This window comes from Cariama cristata, unplaced genomic scaffold (genome assembly GCF_000690535.1).
Source record: "Cariama cristata isolate BGI_N322 unplaced genomic scaffold, ASM69053v1 scaffold908, whole genome shotgun sequence".
Lineage (NCBI taxonomy): Eukaryota > Metazoa > Chordata > Aves > Cariamiformes > Cariamidae > Cariama > Cariama cristata.
In genome coordinates, this window is record NW_009630400.1 from 51,756 (window position 1) to 73,102 (window position 21,347).

General features: G+C 36.3%; 1 protein-coding gene across 1 annotated transcript; it reads right to left on the reverse strand.

Annotated features, from left to right (window-relative positions):
- Nucleotides 1–43: 43 nt before the first annotated feature.
- PRPF4B (pre-mRNA processing factor 4B) lies at nucleotides 44–19,263 on the reverse strand. The gene is made up of 15 exons (XM_009705489.1): nucleotides 19,259–19,263; nucleotides 16,993–18,186; nucleotides 13,686–13,859; nucleotides 13,263–13,418; nucleotides 12,472–12,553; nucleotides 10,737–10,947; nucleotides 8,391–8,464; nucleotides 6,831–6,921; nucleotides 6,328–6,475; nucleotides 4,929–5,066; nucleotides 3,575–3,728; nucleotides 2,507–2,621; nucleotides 1,847–1,998; nucleotides 1,280–1,366; nucleotides 44–580 (listed from the first exon to the last, which is right to left on the reverse strand). Exons 1-15 carry the CDS (start codon nucleotides 19,261–19,263, stop codon nucleotides 377–379), a joined length of 2,985 nt encoding a protein of 994 aa, XP_009703791.1. The 3' UTR covers nucleotides 44–376.
- Nucleotides 19,264–21,347: the final 2,084 nt, after the last annotated feature.

A 21,347-nucleotide genomic window follows, 5' to 3' on the forward strand; every position in this document is an offset into this window, starting at 1 on the left:
AAGCCAAGTCTGCTAAAAACAAATCAACCACCCAGTATTACTGCTCTTTTTTTTTTTCTTTCTTTTTTTTTTTATAACAGATGCTTTTTTCTTTTTATAATATATACGAACTGCAACCATATACATTAGCATTGTACTTCTGTGCAGTCTTGGCAATTAAAACAGTTCTACAGTGAAAATTTTCACATAAGACACAAAACAGAATTACTCTAACATTTCTAAAAGAAATATCAGCCTTGATGTTAATTCAAATGTATCATTTCTTCCTCAACTTTGCAGGGGAAATATTTATGTTTATATACATTAATAACTGCTGTGAAATTTCTTCAGTCTTTGTATCTTAATTACTCAAACCCTTTGAACTTCTTCATCTGGTTTAAATTTTTTCCTGGATGAAGGCGTGCTGCAGAGCCTGATTGATGCTAATCCGTTTAGCTGGGTCTAACATTAGAATCTGGTCCAACAAGTCCTTTAGCTGGTGTACTTTTTTACGCTGGTCTTCAGGGAGTCGTTGGCACCCAATCAAGTCTGCTAACAGGTCCTTGGTTGGATTAATGGTGCTCATAACAGTAACTTTCTCCTACAAACACAAAAATGGCAGCCTTGTAGAACAGAAGTAACGCACAAAACCCCTATCCCTTTCACAGAGCTTCAGCAGCAACTTTTCTGCAGAGTTCTCTTGTATCTGATCGGCAATGCACTTCCTCATCATCATATGGCCTCATAAATTCCCACAAGGGCAAAGGAAAAGAGTGGAAAACGCTGTCAGGGGTAGGCCAGGCTGCATTTTTTGCCAACAGTAGACGCATACGCTAACCTAATATCACAGTTAACTGAGAACATCAGAATTCCACGTGGAAAATTCCCATATATGACCACTAATTCTGTGATTCTTGATAAATATACTATGTTAAAATGATACAGAAACTAATAGTGACCTCCTACAACATAAGCACATCATACTGAAGTTGGACATCCCTCTCTAAAATGAAGGCAGAATTTCTTTTATTAGTAATTAAAGGATAGATTATGTGGAGATACCCTGTATACCTACCAAGATTAAACTTAGGTTTCTCTGAAACATGTTCCTAAATCGTAGGAAAATTCTCTGTTGCCAGCTAGTAACTATGTAACCTGTCCATACTGCTGCAAAAGGACATTCTAACAGTTTATAAAAATCTTATTTTCTTAATTAAGATGTCAAGATACGTTTGAAAGACCATAATACTAGGAAAGTTTGGAAAAAAGTAATGCATTAGTCAACCCATTAAGGACTTACCCTTTCTGTCACTTTATCTACTTCTATATACATAAAGTTGAGATTTTGATCAAAGTGCTGATCTTTGAACACACCTTTTCGAATCATCTGGAAAATGAGGGACAGACAAGAGTTTCAGGCAAGTTCTCTGTCTTACACATTCCACAATTAGCATCAATGTCTACTAACTTACTGCAACATAAGTAATTTAATACTAATGAAAAATATCGAAAGAACAGTAAGAAATGTCTAGATTGAACAAAAAAAACACCAACACGGTTCAAACCAGTTGAAAAAGGACACAGTATCTTCCATTGACTTACGTCTTTTTTTTTTTTTCAGGTCAGTGCTTAGAAGGTTTCTGCTTTCACTTTATACTTAGTCTATGAAAAAGAAGCTGTATACTTTCACTTCATAAGAATTTAAATCAATATAAATCACACAGAGTGAGGTCTGATACTTACTTGCTGTTAAGAGAAGATGTATAGGATAAGAAACAGAATTCATGGAGAAAAACGAAAGTATGTTCTACTGTTCATTATAGCAGTTTCAGGTCTTAAATAAAAGTCATATACTGATTTTTCTTACCTTGTTTGGCATCTTTCCTTTGAGATCCATGGCTAGTTTCAACATATGGTTATTGGTTTTGCCAGGAAAGAGTATTTTTCCTGTATAAAGTTCATATAATGTGCAGCCTACAGACCACATATCTATACCATAGTCATAGATTTTTCCTATAACTGAAACAGAGCAATTCCAGTTAATTCCATAAAGGCAGCTGCAAATGATATATCACCATAAACCAGACAGATGAAAAAATTCTGATTTGTAAACTCTACTGGTGCTCCCCCTCTTAGGAATAAGAAGCAACCATAAAAGAAGGATGCAAACTTTTAACTTTGACAGTATCCTTGTTTTAGAAAGGGAGGTTTTTACCTAACACCCAAACTAATCACCATGAATAAGTTAGTAAAAAACAAGAAGTCAGAACAATACCTCTAAATTAAAACATAACTATAACCACTCAGAATGACTTCTCCCTGTCCTCACTGAGCTGACCATCAACATACACATGAAGAGCCACACAAGCATGCTTTCAAAGTCTGAATTTTTGACTGCCATGATATTTCCAGAGTGATGTTTTGCTAAGACCAAACAGAGAGTAAATTCAAGTCAAATTCTCATTTGCTAGTACCGGTATATCCTGCTACTGCTTACGATACATGGAGCCAATCCAAATGTACTTACTGATTTCTGGAGCTCGATAAAATCTACTAACTAGATACGGTGTGATGTCATTATCTGCAACATGTGAAGCTGATCCAAAATCGCAAAGCTTTAATATCGTTTTAGACTCATTCACCTGAAAGTTAAGCATAAATATCCATCAGCACTATTTGTACAGAATTGCCAATAGCACTGTGAAAGTGACAATATGCTTAAGTCAGAGACAAGAAAAACGTTTCAGCCTTTAAACTGGAAGGTCTTCCCATATTTCAATCCTTCCTCTCTGTATTCTAACGAAACGGTAAAACTTTCCTAAATTGAAAGTGACAGTTAATGTCTTCAGATCCTACAAAATACAAAAAAGGTCAGTTTCGCATACTTTCGCCTTACCAAAATATCTTTGGCAGACCTGGATTTCATTCCAGATACTGAAATTGTATCAGTTTAGACTTCCAACTCTAGTATCCAGGGTACCACTCAAACCAGCGTATTATTCACATATGTCATGATTACATAGTAAATTTTACTGCTGCGATGGCAAGAAGAGAACATTTTAAATAAAATAAAAATCTGAGTTTGTCAAAGGGATGACCACCAAGAAAATGTGTTTGATTCCTCTGATGTAGCTCTCATGCCCTGCTAAGCAGAATGTTTAAGGGAAACAGAAGAGAAAAAAGGCACTAAGGACTTTTCCCCATTATCTCATTCACATAAAATCTCCAGGCTCAACCAACCCACTTCTATTCTCAGAAAGCAAGAACATTTTTCAACTATTGATGGAAAAACTCCCAGGATTTCTCCTAAGAAAGAATACAGTCTTACTTTGGAAGATCTGCTTTCTATAAAGGTACAAGTGGATGTAGGTTTGTTTGAGAAAGATTGTACTAAATAAAAGATTTTATTTAGATGCTGTATTATATTTCTTACTATTTATACCACGATAGCATTTTATATCAAAACATGAACCCTTAACATTTTCAGTTAAAGTAAACTTTGACTTCACCTAAATTAACTGAATGATATTAATTTCAAATACTTAATTTTACACTACGGACTGTGCAAAGTAAGTTTCAATTATTTATTACTTACCAAAATATTATCTGGTTTAATATCTGCATGTAGGATGTTGCATCTTTTAAGAAGTTTTAAAGCCAGGAACAACTGCTGGCTGTAGGAACGCACAGCTTTAATATGGAGACCAACATCTTTCCCGTACTTCTTCAACACCTCTCTTAAATTCATACTATTAAAAGAAAGAAAGGGAGAGAGAAAGAATGGAAAAGAACTTAACAAAGAAAAAACACAGTGGCCTCCTAAACTGTTAAGGTAATCTTGAACAAACCAGTCAGCTTCAGACATTTTTGGAGAAAAGTAGCAGTCAACTTAACACACATACCTCTGTTAGCTACAGCAACGAAACAAAAATGCTGGTCAAGCAGATCTATCCTATACTGTGTAATTACTTACTAGACTGGACTTGGTTAGTTCAGAACACATTTTTAATCAAGATTAATTTGAGAGGACTTATTTGCATATGAATGGCGTTTTCTTAACAACTGTAAAGCCTCTGTACTTGTTTTCTTCAGAAATAAATAAAAAAAGGAAGTAGGCAAAAGATAAAAGTTGAGGAGGCGATTTTTTGGTGACTTAAACAGCAGATAAAAAGACCACAAATCCAGGACAAAAGCATCATTGGACATAAATTATGTACAAGTGTGTTATAAAGAGACAGTGCAGCACAAGAAAATAATTTGTTGTATGGCTTATTAATGAAAATATAATAGTAATTTAATAAAGTTTGCATTGCTTCAGCATATAACTTATCTTCACCTCAAATATGGCAAAAATTAAAATATGACAAACACAGAAAACTTAGGATATGAACAGCTGGTGTCTCTAAGCAGGAGTGGGAACTAAGGCAATTAATATATCCAGATCTATCATAAAATAATGCCTACAATTAACCTGTCAAAAGAGCTTAATTAAAGAAAAATGTGAGCATGCAAAGAAACCACTATAACAATTTTCTTCCTTAGACTGTTGTTATAGTTCACAGAACATGCAGCGTTTGAACCTCTCTGGGAATGCACTTTAAACCAAACCCTTAAAATAAAGAATTACAAACACTAATAAAAATATTGTCACACACAAAAAAATATCATTAAGAGCAGCACTGGTGAGATGAACCATCTTTAACAATACATTATTTTATTTCAAATATTGTCCAGATAGAAAGTTCACAATGATGCTTTAAATAAATCAGAAATAGTTCAGCAGTCTGTGGATTTGTGCCTCCAGATAATTTTTTTTTTTTAAAGTTTCTTGCATTCTTGAATCTTGGCAATAGAACAAGGTTTCAAAACCATAGCCAAAACCAGAAAGGTAAAGATCACTCAATAGTACTTTACTTTTTACAGAGAATCCTAAACATCTGTCATCCTACCTGAGAGGCTCAAATACCAGACAGAGGTGTTGTTTGTGGTAGAAATGCCTGAACAACCGTAGACAATGAAACTTGTCATCAGGATCTGCATCATTGAGCTTCTTCAAAAATTCCAGTTCTTTTAGGCCAGTTTTTTGCCTGAAAACAAAGAAATATGATTATAAACCAAAATCAGTGAAATTCTAATACTGTTTTTAAATCTAGACATTCACTTGTGCAGTTATAACTATCCAGAAATAAGAAGTGTCTTGTCATTACTTCATGTACCACCAGCTTAAAAAAAAAAAAATATCACAACAGTGGTTTGCTGTCAGTGTCTATACATTAGGTAAGTTTATTTAATTCTTTGATCATCACTGTGCCTTTGTAACCTATTTATCCTTTTCTCCTCCCTCTCAGTTGCATGTAAAGCTAAAATTAGACTTCCTCCTGTAACATGACACTTTAGTTTCAAACAGCACTCACTTGAGAAGTTTACTTTTTTAAAAAAGTACTTAACTGTGTACATTATTTAAAAAAGTTTTACGCTAAACTGACTATAGGGTCGAGTACACACCCAGACTTATTATCTGTACAACACAACAAACTGAAATGGCTTATCACATGCCCTCTATTTTTATTTTTTTTTTTTAAAACTTTTCTAGACACCTATTCATACAATTCAAAATAACCCAGTTATACACACAGCAAGACAACTTTTAAAACTTCCAAGGTAAAATGCATGGAAAAGATTTTCATTTAAGTTGTCTCTAATGGAAGAGGACATAATACATGACTGTAGAAATACTGCAGCAGATACTGACAATGAATATTATAGACAAGTCCTCATGTAATGTAGTTTAATAGATCATAATTGTTAATGTTTGCTCATTCTGAAAGACCTCAAAATTTTTTTTATTTCAACAGGAAAAGTCTCATCCCTTTTTATATATCTTACATACATGCAAACATATAGAGAATATACAAAAATAATTAATGCACAGAGGTCTTTTTTTAAGTTGCAGATGATCAACTAGGATCCAACGCATAGTCTGCCAAATCAATTTGGTCCAAACAAAATTTTTACAGCCCATGACTCAAATCTCAAAAATTTTAGGGCTGGGCAGGCCTCATAATTAACTGTAACCTTGTTTCTTGCTACCACTGTTCACTGCAGTTTTGCAAATGAGAAAGTGCCTGATGAAAGTACAAGTACCCTTCTTCCTGTGATAGCTGTAAAGAAGTGTGGATACATAGTCCTCAAGCGCTTCCCATTATCTGGCTCATATTAGCAGAAAAGGCAGGAATCACAGCTGTAATCTGTTACTTCACTTGAAACAAAGGGAGATTCAAATAACATCATGAAAAACTTCCAACTGTCACAAATGCCTTATTATTATCAAACAAAAACATTACTTACATAAGTTCATTGTTCCTGATGATTTTAACCGCTACTTCTTGATTTGCTCTTGCCATGTCCCTGGCTCGCACTACGTTACTGAAGACTCCCTGACCAGTGTAACCATAGACATTGTAACGTTTATCTAGAACTTCACCTATATTAACACCTGAAGGATAAATCAAGCAATTTAAAGTTATGAGTAATATACATAAGGAAGCTTTTTATAAAAAATAAATCATTCTGTATAATTCAGAAAAACATGATAAACGGTATAATCAATTTCATAGTGTACAATGTTTTATGTCACCTAGCTTTGTGGAAAGCATGGGGAACAAACTGTGATCCTGTAAGTCTGGAGTCTTTTCATAACCGCGGTTAAAATCCGCGTGCTCATCTCATCCATTACATTACACGCTCAGTGTACATTTACATCAGAATAACGTTTCAGTACTTTTACATGAGGATCTTTTCCGTTCCACCCTCACTCTAGCTGTCCTCGCAAATTAACAAACGCAACTTACGGTAATAGCCTTCTGCATCAGTCCAGTTATCCCTGAGATTGGGGTTTTCTTTGAAGTCTTTTCCAAACCCAGCAGCCCTTAGACGAGCACTCTGAAATAAAAAGAGAAAGTAACAGTTTCGCTTGTGTGCTCCATGTTTTTCCTTGATGTTTACTTACCAAAAGCTCTTTTTTCCTATTGAAACACTGTTCCTCTCCACAGTACACACACACTTATTTTGCAGGAGAGAGAAACTACCGAACACAAAATGCTATTTACGTACCAGTATCTAAAGACTGATGTAAGCAAAAAGGATGAGATCAACCAATAGAACTATTATTAAAAATAAATGGGCAAAGTTTCAATTAATACCCACAAGGAATTTATACAAGGCATGTTAGAATGCACATTTTGGACCATCTGAATAAGATTTTTTACTTACAGTATGTTTGTAGCAAAAACAGTTAAGCTATTTGCGAGGAAAATGTAACTGTTTAAGCCTAGAATTTCTGTTCATTCAATGCCACTTCACAGATTTCATACTATTATACTTACAATCATAAAATTACTGCAATTGCTCTTAACAGATTTGGCAATATATGACCACAGATTCAAATCTCTGACTAGTAAAGAATATCTTCAATTGAACAACAGCTTCTGGAAGAGGGAACTGCTCACTTACAAGCCATATAAACCTCTACTTGTACCTTTCAAATTTTTAAAAACGCACCCTACACACACTATCCTTCAAGTATTTATCTTTTTCCAGGTCAAAGGGGTTTTGATTTCTTTTCTTTTATTATTATTACCAGTGTTTCTAGACTGACATCATGGCAGGCTTTGTCACCCATGCTTCTGTCATAATGAATAGATTTTATCTGCCATAAACCAAAATTAACTGGACAATTTCTAAGTTAAGAAGCAAGTTGTTGTCTTGACTCATTTCTCAGTGTTGTGCATCAGGAACAATGAGGTAGATTTACAGAGAATGGCAAGTGAAGTCTCAAAATGAGTCACCAGACTGCCAATATTTGCAGACCACTTCAGCAGATTTAGAGAAAAGCTACTGTAATAGTGCAAAAGTAAAACCAGGAAACATATCTCTTAATCAAAAAAAAAAAAACCCAAAAGAACCCCATCAAACCAACCACCACATTACTCCAACACAGCATCATTAGCAAATTAAAATATCTTACACAGACACACTTTTTAATTAACCACAAACAAACCTCTGAAAAACGCACATATTTAGAACAATGCAGCACGGTAACATTAACATAAAGCTTAACTTATAAATAGGTTTGTTACTGTGTGCCATTATAGGTCCTATTCAAACAGCAGGTGAACTCCCCAATTGCTTATTCTGGTAAAACTCACACTAATTTCAGCAGGCTTTCTTTTACGGAAATACTAATTAAGGACTACTTTGTCTGCTTTGGCTGATCAAAAGATTGAGAACATACCTCCACTCAGTTACACATGCTGTTACAAATCAAAGTTCCCACAAGCCTCAAGTGACAGTAACTCTCTAAGAAAAATCAAGCAAAAAACCCATACGTTTCATCTCCACAAATTACCTACATCAAAGTATGCGGCGAACATATCATCTGATTCTGTGAACATATCAGGAGCTAGCAGTTTCTTCTGAGCTGAACCTTAAAATGAAATTTAGATTACTCAACATGAAAGAGATGACAAACTAATAACTCTGTTACCAGTATAATTTGTGACTTGGTATTTTTACAGTATAATCTAAGATCAGTATGTTGGTAAACAGGTAGCTCTACTAATGTTTCTAGCAAATACCATTTTACATTCTAGAAATACAAAACTCAGATTGGTTAAGTTCTTCAAAGCACTCAAAAATTTACACCTCCTTGAAAAATTAAGTATAATAGCTTTCAAATAATTCACACAGCAGAAAGAAAAAAGTACATACTTACATGATCCCTATGGATAATGACTATATATATTTATGTATAAAAATAAAATGACTACATGTATATGTAAAAAAAAGACACATTTTCAACATACAAGTTTGGGCTTTTCTGCTAATCACAAGGTATTTTACTAAAAAACAAAGTTGTAAATCCCAGAAGTTGTTTCTTTTGAAAATGTTTTCTTCAACCCTGTCAAAAATTACCTCATGTGTAGCTTTTAGTCAAAGACAACGTTAACTATTATGTTTAAGAGAAACTTTCTTAATGTGGGCAAGATTATCCCTTTCTCACGTTTTAATCATCTTTAAAGTCCCAAAGACGTTTTACTTGGTTGATAAGATAAAAGCAAAGAAATACAAATTAAGTACACGTTAGTGTAAGCAAGTAAACTTCAAACTATTTCATAACACACATTATGGTAGCATCCCTTCACGACCACAGTGAATCACAGACACTCCCTTTAGGGTATTAAGCAATGGAGAAAAATAAACGGTTAGCCTCAGATGCTTCAGGCCTCACAATGCATATAGCCAACCACTTTCATACAAAATAACTAGACTGAAATCTTCTGACAGCATCAAAAACTCTCATCCATCATGCTGACACTGTTGTTTCAAGGTACAGACCTGTCACCTGACACTATGTTACACCATTGTTCCAAGATAAAGACCCTTCCAGTAACTTCCTCAAATTTTCTTTTTAACTCCAGTTACTCAAGCTTGCATTGGGCTACAATGAATTATTAACTAGTTGTTTAGCAACTTACTATCCTGGCCCTAGATGAGGTCAGGATTTAAATAAAAAATGTCTCTTACAAAGAAAGATGATGCACTGCTTACCTCTGTATTATAGCCACCTCCAACCCATAATCCTACCAAGATATGAAAATTCCCAGATTTGACTGTGACTGATCTGTTTTTAAAAACAAACCTTTTTTGTATCTTAAAAATGTCTACATAGTTAACAGCTATATTTTTGTATACTTTAGTGGACAAAACTAGAAAGCAGTACATGCCTCGATAAAAAAGGAAAAGCTATTACATATGTGTCTGTTACATATAACACAACTAAGTTTAAAGTTGTGGTATGCAAATAAAGGAAAAGTGCATAAGAGTTCATTCCACCTACATTGCAGGAGAATCACCTGAAAACATACTGCTTAAGGGAACACCAGGACAAACTACAGAGCAGTACACCAGCCCCAAGGAGATGCAGCTTTATGACCTCAAAGAGAAGCATTGGCTAGAAGACAGGGTATTTAGCCCCCAAGGATACATGTAGCGCATGACATGAAATACAAGGTAACGGTCCAAATATTTCCTGAGGGGTTGGGCATGTTTCACAGCCCTGGTTAAACAGTATACTGTTGCAATTAAACTATAAAGAGAGACTGAAGTAGTTAAAACTAGCTCAAGTATGACCACACAGCAATGAGACACACCTTTGACTACTTTGGAAATGTAGAGTAATCCACTTTCTTTTGAAAGTCCAAAAAGAAAAAAAAGGCACATTTTCAATATTACAGGGTGCATTGGGAGATGCTGTATGCTCCTTTCGCTGCAGCAGGCACACAGGTTTTACATTAAGATGTATTTTATTTCAATATTGCTGTACAACAGACCACGTGCAGGGAAGAGAAAGAAATAGCCACTTCTTCAGCAAGAAGTTATGCCGCCAAAATGGACTCTCAAAAGCCTTAATCATTCTAAATGACTACAGACCCACCTATACTCTTCTGACACAGTGACTTTGACTAAGGGACAAAAGGGAGAAAAAATACAGAGAAGGTGTTCCATTCATATCATCCTCCTTAACACGCAAGCTTTATTTTAATGTTATGTTTTAATTACCGTACTATTCGTGGAAACATTCACAAATTCTGTCCAAAAAGTCAATCGACTTCCAAGTCTGGAAGTATATAAAGAAACGAAGCAAAATGTCTGAGCTTTCATAAATTGCACTATACAGTGAGATCTCAGATTCTTACCATTGTTCTGTTCAACTGTCATGAGGTTGTGCTTGGCTTTTACTGATGCCTCAAATGTGTCCACGTTTTCCCGTTCGTATTCCTTGACATCAGCAGCTACTCTTTCTAGGATGTCGTCCGGCGAATTTGAGCGACTACGCGTACTACTTTGAGGACTGCTTGGTTCAGAAGGTACAGACATATTACTGTCTTCTGTCTGGCCTTTGTATTTCTAAAAAGAAATTTAATTATTAATCTCACCATCACAACTTATCATCATTCAAACATTTTTATACTCGCCCTTTTCAATGGCTTGTGCTAACCCTTAATGTTTGCTTTCATAATCACCTGTATCTCTAAAGGCAACAGATTATTTGCAGAATGGGATACAGCTTCTGAAAACTCATTTTGCCACAATGCACCACAGCCTAGACCGTAAAACAAGACTGAAAAATTCCTGTCTGTCCTTTAGGCTTTTACATTTCTGTAAAAAGCTATTTTTATTGAAGATTTAACTATTTTGTTGTGTGTGACAAAATGTCAGTAGCGGTACATTTATTCCTAAACCATTCTGGCACACAAGTATTGGAATAGTCTTTAAGGAAAAATTAATGATTTTACATCCTAGAATCTGTTCCATTTTTATTAGTGTTATGGTACAGAAAAACGGTTTTTAGATTCAGTTTTTTATTTGGATTGGAAATCCTGTTTATCCGTTCATTCTTGTTCAAAAATTTCAGATGCATACAAAAACCTTCAAACCTTCAAGACAACACCTTTACAAATTATTTTTTTTTAACTTTAGTAATATGAAATTATACAAATGTCACTTCCTTTCCCAAAAGTTAAAAAACAAAATAAATAAATGCTGATACCACTCAGTTATCAAGATTGAACTATTCAATAACACAAGCAGAGGTTTCCCATTTAAGGAATGAAGCTCTGGAATTTGCTTCCTGCATGGACCAACAACAGGTGTAACCAGCCTTTGAAAATAATTTACTTTGTATGGTTTTGCTCAGCCATAGTTCTGAAAGATTTTACAACAGGCTTTGCATAAAAATCAAATGATGAATGATATTTTTAGCTCTGCTTAAAATAGGCAGCACATTATAACCAGTGTTTTTATAACTAAATATTAAGTAAATAAGCTACAGCATTTTGCTTACTGTGTTCTGTGTGCCAAATCCCAACTTTGCTGTGGAATTACACCCCCTTTGGCCGCAGCTCCCTTTTAATGGGGTCAATCCCCCATTACCTGTCACTACTGTTACCTTCTTTCCAGCAATAAGGAGTTCATGGGAACTCACACATGTGACTGAATACATTATCTTTGTTCACGAATGGGGAACCCATGCCAGGGGTTTTGTGAAGTTTTGGAAACAGATAAGGACAACTCCTACTTCAGACGAGTCAGGTTAGTTGATATGTAACTTAACAATATATCGACATTATGAGATCAGTGATACAGCTACAAAAAAACCTACTGATTAAGATAACTGAAGAACATCTTTAAAGTGTCATAGGACTGTCAGAGAACGTCTAACTGTAGCAAAAAAATGACTCGCAGAAGAGTTGCTTCAGGCTTAAAAGCAATGCTGCTGCAATAGAAATGTAAAGTTTAACCGGGACTAACATTTACAATAAAAGAATTGGAAAAAATATAGTAATAATAATGACTATCGTAACGTAGAAATAGGCTAAATAAAAACATAAAATTAGCTCCTGTAAGACACATGATAATATAACCATGTACCTGAACAATTGCTTGCCGCTGTAATCTTCTTTGTCTTATCTCTGCTTCTTCATCCTCTTCTTCCAAATCAAAGTCTTCAAGACTATAAAAACAGAATTATTTTTTATATAACAACATAAACATAATCTTATCTACTGAATTTTACCAAATGCAGCTCCTTGGCATAGAAAGCACACAATATATTAAACAATAGCTATTCAACTGACACAGAAAGCAAAGGTGTATTAAATCCCAGTGTGTACATTTACATCTCCTTACAGAGAAAATTTATCTTTTGGTTTCTCATTGGGACTTCAGGTATTTCATTTTTAACTACAAACAATTAACAGTAACTGTTATTAAACAGAAAAAAACAACCCCACACTCCCTTGTTCATTTTCATTCCAGCATCATTATTCCTTAATAATTTGATTAAGAATGCATACTTCTGTGTAATTGAATTAAGTAGATATTTAGCGAATACAAGAACAATTTGCAGATAGCAATAATCCTTTCAGTTATTACCGATCAAATATTTTCACGAGATACTGATCAAGTTGAATTTAGAAACCTAAAAGCACATCATCCCCTCAGGTCTGCCCACTAGCCAACAGGTCTTGATATTTCTTGCATGCTCCAAAGTTTTCAGATCATCCCAGCAGTAATTTGACAAGATCACAAGTTCTAAAATATGACTGAGGTTTTAGATGACAACCCAAAAACTACACCATGAAGATAAATGTCAGTTCATTCTCAGTACCAACGGATCCGTATTTTTACATTATGAGCACAAGTTAGAAATGAATTCTTACTTTTCATCTGATGAAGACTCCTGTTCAGCTTTCATACCCTCAGAAAGACTACCTTTAAATTTGTCTTCTTTAACTTTGCTTCTGCTTCGACGTCTATGGCCACCACGTGACCTGGACCTCCTTCGAAGACGAGATCTACTTCTTCGGCCTCTATCCCTGGTAACAATAAGAGGGGTTTGGAGGGTTTTTGGTTTGGTTTTTTTTGAAGAAAAGGAGGAAAATCTATTTGTAAAACATAAAGGTACATAACGACTCCAAGTAATAAAACAAATGAATTCATGGAGGACAAAAATTAATTCAACTATGCTAACATATATAAACGTGCGGACAAAGCAAATGCATTGTCTTTTTACACATAAGATAGCAATCTTTAGTCTTTTAGTAATATTTTACAAAATATATTAAAAAATGCAGCATCTTTACCTCCTTCGAGGAGACCTACTCCGCCTTCTTGGAGATCGGCTACGTCGAAGTGGTGATCGAGACCTCCTTCTAATGGGGGACCGAGACCTTCTCCGGGATGGGGACCATCTACTGGGTGGGCTAATATCTTTTGATCTTTCACGTCTAGACAAAATATCATCTCTGGTCCGCGTTCTTAAAATAGAGGAAGAGAATGGTAGCAAAATCAGGAGCAAGCTGTAAACAAAAATCACAATTCCCTCTAAAAGCTCGCTTTAAAATCTTACTGCAGGTGAGAGACCACCAGATGGGCTTCTGAGGGAGCAATGGGTAAGTGTGCTGCAGAGCTGGCTGCCCTTCCTGTGTGTGTCCCCACCCTGGGAAATGTGTGCCCATACAGAACAGGCCTAGCTCAGGACAACTCTGGAAATAGAGCTTATTAATTACTACCACAAAGCTAAGAGAGGTTTTAAAACAAAGCTTGTGCTCAGGTCTTACAGAAATAGTGGCCCATTTTCATGTTTATCAGAAGCAATATTTAACCAATAAATAAAACCTAAAAACTAATTTTTGATAATTTTCTCAGCAACTTTACAACACAGTATTGAAATTTAGGACCATGCTATTCCACAGCAATGGCTTTAACACCTGTTTCAATTTGGGCACTAGAACTGGACAGCTTCAACATTTCACACGTTCTAATACAGCAGCTAAAAGCTAAAATTCTTAATTAACATGTAAACTAACCCTTCCCAAATTAAAAAATAATTCAAGTTTGACACTGTATACTATCCAAAATTTGCTCATTCTTAGAATCATAGAATCATTTGGGCTGGAGGGGACCTTTAGAGCTCATCTAGTCCAAACCCCCCCGCACTGAGCAGGGACATCTCCAACTAGATAAGGTTTCTCAAAGCCTCATCCAGCCTGACCTTGAATACGTCCAGGGATGGGGCTTCCACCACCTTTCTGGGCAACCTGTTCCAGTGTTTCACCACCCTCATTGTAAAAAATTTCTTCCTTACATATAACCTGAATCTACCCTCTTTTAGTTTAAAACCATTAGCCCTTGTCCTGTCACAGCAGACCCTGCTAAAAGTCTTTCCCCATCTCTCCTATAGCCCCCCTTTAAGGATCGGAAGGTTGCAATCAGGTCTCCCCGAAGCCTTCTCTTCTCCAGGCTGAACAATCCCAACTCTCTCAGCCTGTCCTCATAGGAGAGGTGCTCCAGCCCTCGGATCATCTTCGTGGCCTCCTCTGGACCATCTCCAACAAGTCCATCTCTCTCTTGTGTTGGAGGCCCCAGAGCTGAAGGCAGTACTGCAGAGGGGGTCTCACGAGAGCAAAGTAGAGGGGCAGAATCACCTCCCTCGACCTGCTGGTCACGCTTCTCTTGATGCAGCCCAGGATATGGTTGGCCTTCTGGGCTGCAAGGGCACACTGCTGGCTCATGTTCAGCTTCTCATCAATCAGTACGCCCAAGTCGTTCTCCACAGGGCTACTCTCAATCCCTTCATCCCCCAGCCTGTACTGATACTGGGGGTTGCCCCAACCCAGGTGCAGGACCTGTATTCTTGTCTATACAGATTCACAACTATTCAAGAAAAAAATCCTTGGTGGGACAACTACATTAAAAAGCTTAATTGTATTCCACAACAGCAAGATTTCAATCAAAACTTGTAAAGAAATTGAAAGTGTTCAACAACTATTCTAATGAGGCTGCAACAAAAATTCTTGGAAAATATTTCCACACCATAGTTCAAAGAAAATGCTGCTACTCTATTTCTTCCTGCCCTCCCCTTTTTTTTAATTTAAAATCAAATTGGGACAAGTTATTTCAGGTGTTGTTTCTCATCAATCAACAAAATCTCTTGGGTCTGAAAGATTAATTCCACCCATTCTGTAATGGTTTTTTGTTTGTTCTGAGACTCTATGTCAGCTTCAGTTACCTTAGCGACACATAATGACCAGGCATACAGAACCGATGTGAAATAGTAAACAGTGGGACAGAAGGAAAATTTATGCATATGCAGAAGTACTGGCAGTTTCTACAAGGAATTACTGTAGACTCAAATGCTGGAGTAGGCTGATCCCTTTAACCATTTGATTTATGTTATGTTCTTGTGAATAATATTGCAAAAAAAGTCACAGTATGAGCTGACAGCTCCAGGTTTCCTGGCTAACAAAGCGGTTGCACTGACAAAACCCTATCAAAATATCTGTTAAAAAAAATAAATCAGTTCAGGATCACAGGTATGAGATAAAAGTAGAAGCCGATTAAGAATTCATAGTAACATCATATAATGAGTAACTTCAGTCAAAGACCTGAGAAATATCTTACATGATTAGAACACTGGAAACAAACAAAAAAAATAAAATTACTCGGAATTTTTCATTACAACTATTCAATTAAAGTTCCTGAAATTCTCAGTAATTACAGGTAGTTAAAACTCCAACATAGTTGGAGTTAGTTCAGGATGTCCCACAAAGAAAGATTATTCCTGCGGATTTGCAAACACTGCCAGCAGAAGATATATATTAGTAGTCCCCCACTCATATGCTGCTCACCACGGTGTTACAGAGTATGAATTTGATAGCAAAATTCTAGACACATGCACCGCATGAAATAGTGTCTAGACAACTAATTCAAACTGGCTGCAACGCCAGCTGTCATGAGAAATGAAAACTGAAAGGTACAAAATGCTATGGAAGAAAAGTCAAATACTATGTCAAAGAAACTTGGTGGTTGTGCCAATACATCAATACACGGTTTTAAAGTCATACTTCTTTGTTCTTAATTCTCAGAGTGGGTGAAGCTAAACCCCATGATAAAAAATTTTAAATTATTCATTACCAAAAGTAATGCTGAACTCTTCTGCCTGTTGAACTTCTTACATTTAATTAATTAACTTCCAAAAACGTACACACTTACGTTGTTCTCTGCTTGGGAACTTGCCATCCAGGCCTTCTCAGCTTCAGAGAAGGAGATGTCTCATGGTTTGTATTAAATTTCAAGGTAACTGCTTTCATAGGCTAAATTGTCTTTTTAAAAAAAAGCCAAGACTAAAAATAGATTAAAAAGATTTCAGTCTTTCTCCTTTAAGTGTATGCAAAATATGGTAACGTTATACACGAGACCAATAACGAAGCAACGCTACCATACCTCTAGCAAATGAAAAATACAAAATACTTTTAAGAAAAAAATGACTACATGGACGTCTTGATATAAAAGATTTGCTTACATTGACACATGCTGACAAACACCGAACTAGAAGATAGTGCAGCCTGTAATGCATTTTTGCAATGGTTTATGACATCTTTAAGTTACCTGGGAGAAGACAGACGCCTCCTTTCCGATTCTCTTCGTTTCCTTTCTGCAGATCTACTCCTCACTCTTCTAATCGGAGACCGGGTTCGAGAGGGGGATTTACTCTGTTTAGATCTACGATCATTGAAGAGAGGGGATCTGCTTCTTCTTGACTTTTCACGTTGTTTGGGAGACAAGCTTCTTCCTTTTGGGCTACGGCCAGGTCGTCTAGGGGACCTGTTTTCTTTCCCTGAAGAAGCATCTTTAGAAGGAGATTTAATTGGCTTTTTTTCTTTGTCAGTCTCTGATCTCCTAGGTTTTCTATCTTTGGACCGTGATCTTCTATCTTTGGATTTGCTTCTTAGTTCTGTTGGAGATTTAGATTTTCTGCCACGATCTCTGTTTTTGTTTTCATTTACAACTGGAGACTTTCTGCGATCTCTTGATTTACTTTTATCATCAGCCTTATTTCTGTCCTCTGGGGGAGATTTAGACTTTCTGTTTTTCTCCTGAGATCGCCTTTTAAGCATTGGAGACCTAGATTTCCTCGTCTGATCTTCAGACTTACTTCTCTTGTAAGGGCTTTTGGATTTCCTCCTTTCTTTTGACTTGCTTCTAGTTGTCTTCTCTTTGATTCCGTCAACTCCTGCCTTGCTTTTCTTTTTGTCAGATCTGTGCCTAGTCCTTTCTTTTGAGTCACTCTTACCTCCTTTCTTGGAACTAGTTTTATTGTCCACAGGTTCTAATTTCCCCTTAGTGTTTGACTTAGCTGTAGGTCTTGTTCCATTTCGCACTTTTTCATTAATCTCCCCCTCTTCTTCAGATCCTGACTCATAACCTTGTAATATTAATCCCATCCCAGACTGGACTTTTCCTTCCATTAATTCATTCTCAAGTTCAGCTTTCAATAATGCTCTTTGTTTCTCCAAGTCTTCCAGAGGAGCTAAAAAATCAATTTTAGTTCTTTTAGCTGGTCCATCTTCTTTGTCAGAGGTATCAGCTACCTCTTTCCGTTTATGTTTCTTATGTTTGTGTCTGTGTTTATGTTTTTTGTCTTTATCTTCTTCTGAAGAATGTTTATGTTTCTTGTGTTTACTTCGGTGTTTGTGTTTCTTTTTTTTGTGTCGGCTGTGCTTGTTCTGAGGTTGGTCTGCCTCAGAGACTTCCCCATTTTCTTCATTTACACTTCGCTCAGATGCACCAGCATCCTCAACTCTGCAAAAATAAAAATGACAGATCAGTACTATCAAGTCACTGTAGTCCTTAATCTTGTGTTGACAGGCTTTTTTATGATGGAAACTAACTGGCATTTAATTACCTGCCTCTAGGAGAATTAAAAATGTACAACTACTGTAACTAAGTTATAACAGCAGATACACTTCCTCATGAACAGACAGCTATGACTGCAAAAAGAAATACTACGGAAGGAAGATACAGCAAATGCACTAATAAAACAAAACCTGTGGGTGAAATCGATGCTTATGTTTTTAAGTTCAATACTGACAATATCTGTTAATAGTATACAACAGGGCTGCATATTTATGCATCCTGTCAGTCCATTATCTATCTTGTTTGCTGTTCCACTCCGATGCCTGACCCAAGCTACGCCTTTTAAAAGTATTTTCAAATGGCAAAATACAGTTGTGCTCCAAAGATCAAAACTTATTTCAAGGGATGAAGCTGACCACCTAATGAAATCATCCTGCAAAATCTTACTCAGAGTCGGCCAATTCTCTTAACTGCAATTTCCTTCTATAAGTGTACACACCTGTTAGAAAAATCAAGAACTGTTCTTATCATGCATTTATATTACTTATGCAATACAACAAATACTATTGAGGAATAGGATAAATTAAGGAAGTCCCATTTTAGAAAAGCTTTCTGATAGTATATAGAAGATTATCAGCTTCCCAAGAAAAAAGCAGTAATCTTTAGACTTATAAAATGGCATTAGCTGAAAAAGCAGAAAATAAGTCTACAGCACATTATTAAAATAACAATGTATGGTGTTTCTTCTAAAAAAAAAAAAAAACAAACTTCAACTAGCTAGTCACAGCAACAAGCATTTTAAATAGTAACTTCAAAAACTATAAAATTCAGTCCTGATGTTATGCATTCACTCATATTATCTTCCTTAGATGCTGAAATTGGCTTACCAATAGGTTTTTCACAGTTTAGCAAATGCCTCCTGATCTCCTTCAGAACATCAGTTAAGTTACTGTCCACGGTAAGACAGACATTTGCCTTCTCAAATCTGTTGCCAAAGCTCACTCTTCTACAAACTCACCCCATCTAAGCTACAGTTTCAGAATTTACCAGCTAATATTTTAATAACTTAAATATAGCTCTTTCTGCATCCCAAGCCTCACTCGCTGAAAAGAAATTCCCTAAACATGACAGTCAGGAGTGGTGGGGGGATGTGCACAGAAATGCAGAAACATCTTCCAGACCATACTACTTTCAGATGATGGTCATTTCTGAAGAATACGATCGATGATCCAATAGACTAAATATATCAGAGGTATTCTAAGCCAGGCCTAAAGGATGGCACTTCACTATAAATTCAATTAGTGCCTTCCTAATTAAGGATAGGATCCTCAAACAGCGCAGTTACTGACTCTCCTCCTTAAATTAATGCAGATTCTAGTACTAGTAAATAATCCAGACTTTTCTGCAATACACACTAAAATTATTTGCTAAAACCCTTAACACTTTAGTGCTCTGAAATGAGAAACTTCCTAAGGGAACACACTGTTTAAGTTAAAAGTATGCAATATTCAGAGACTTAAGTCAGAATGCTGTATGCTTTTTCTTTTACATCTTTACCACTACTTCTGCTTTCTCAAAGCATATAGAAAGAAGGGTGTTTTTCTTATTTGCTTCTTCCTGACACTCCACACCATTATGACAACAGAATATCAGAAAGAGGACAAACTGCCTTAAAATGAGCTTGCTTTATGTTGCATTTGGCACAAAAGACACAAAAAAGAAGGAAAAATTATTAAATGTAAAACTTTTCCAACTTGGATTTGTAATCCAGAGCAAGTATGGTAGCGACATACGTTGGTTAAAGGGCAGAGAAATGTCACAAGAAGGATTTTAAGGGAATTCTGCATCTTTCAAGATTTCTTTCAGTTTGATGCAGGATGCTGTAAAAATCCCCAATTAACACATTAATCGTACTTCAATACATTATAAAAATATTACAGAACAACAAAATTCACACCCGTTCAAGCTGCTCCAGATAAGCCTTCCTTCTCTTAATAGCAGAAAATGACACTTAAATCTTAAGTAAGTTATTTTGTTATCGTATGTATTTTAATGTTATGTAATAACCTCACCTTACATTCCATAAAAGTAAGGCGATAGCAGAGGCGCCAAGTGAGACACATCACCACAGCAGTGTCTCAGGCCGCTACAGACCGCTAATACAACTGCCAGCTTCCTCAGCACTTGTACCTCAGCTACAAAATTACTGTTAACTTCATTAATACGCATGAAATATTTGAGAGTTCCTTCACATACAGGAATCTGTGTATTTCAAGTAATTCCATCAAAAAGTGGATAAACTTTTATCTCATTTAAATGCTTCAGAGGTGTAATGACATGGATGAGAAAGCTTTTAAGAAGATTTCAGGTGATGAGGCAGACAGATATCTATATGTTTAGGTACTAATAGCTTTAAATAGAGAGGAATTGTGTGACATGATCTGGTTATAGCCCCACTTTTTCTTACTTTTGAATTCAAGGAGAAGAATGATAGAAAGTTCATGAAAATTTGTAAAGAGATTTCACCCATCTTTTCCTACAGTCAGGCTTCCTAAAATCAGTTTTTACCTTATTACTTGTAGTTACGTTTCACTAAACTCTCTTCTTCATGTGCTTATGTGTTTTACATGGTTCACACGTACATCCGCTATTTTCCCTCACCTGTTTTCTACTCCCACGAATAACAAACAAAAAATCAAGCCTCAAATCGTAACTTTTTAAGGCAGACAAAATATAGAACATAGTTTATATGACTAAAATATTTATATACTGAAGAGGAGCAATAAAGTAAGCATTAGGTTGTCAACTCCGGGCAGAAGTTCCAGGGAAGCAAGTGTTCACGCTTTGATGAACGTGAGTGTCGACAAACCTAAATCTCACGACGCTAACCGGGGTGCCAGGAAAACGCACTCCCGGAGCCCCGGTCCGGCGGGGAGGCGGCAGCTCGATCTTCGCTTCCCAACGGGAGCCGCGAGTTGCCAGTCATTTCGAGGGCTAGAAGGAGGGGCTGGCGACAACAAATCGCTTTTTGCTTCCACCAGCACAGGGCACTTCTTACAACGCGAGAGCGCCCGGGACTCGGGGCAGGTGGGCTCGCCGCAGGGCGG

Excerpts from the sequence above, each read along its gene's own strand:
- PRPF4B (XM_009705489.1), bottom strand. Across the intron at positions 6,476-6,830 it reads TGATGCAGAAGGCTATTACC|GTGTTAATATAGGTGAAGTT; the intron begins GTAAGTTGCGTT and ends TTTATCCTTCAG. Across the intron at positions 2,622-3,574 it reads TTAAACCAGATAATATTTTG|GTGAATGAGTCTAAAACGAT; the intron begins GTAAGTAATAAA and ends CTTAACTTTCAG.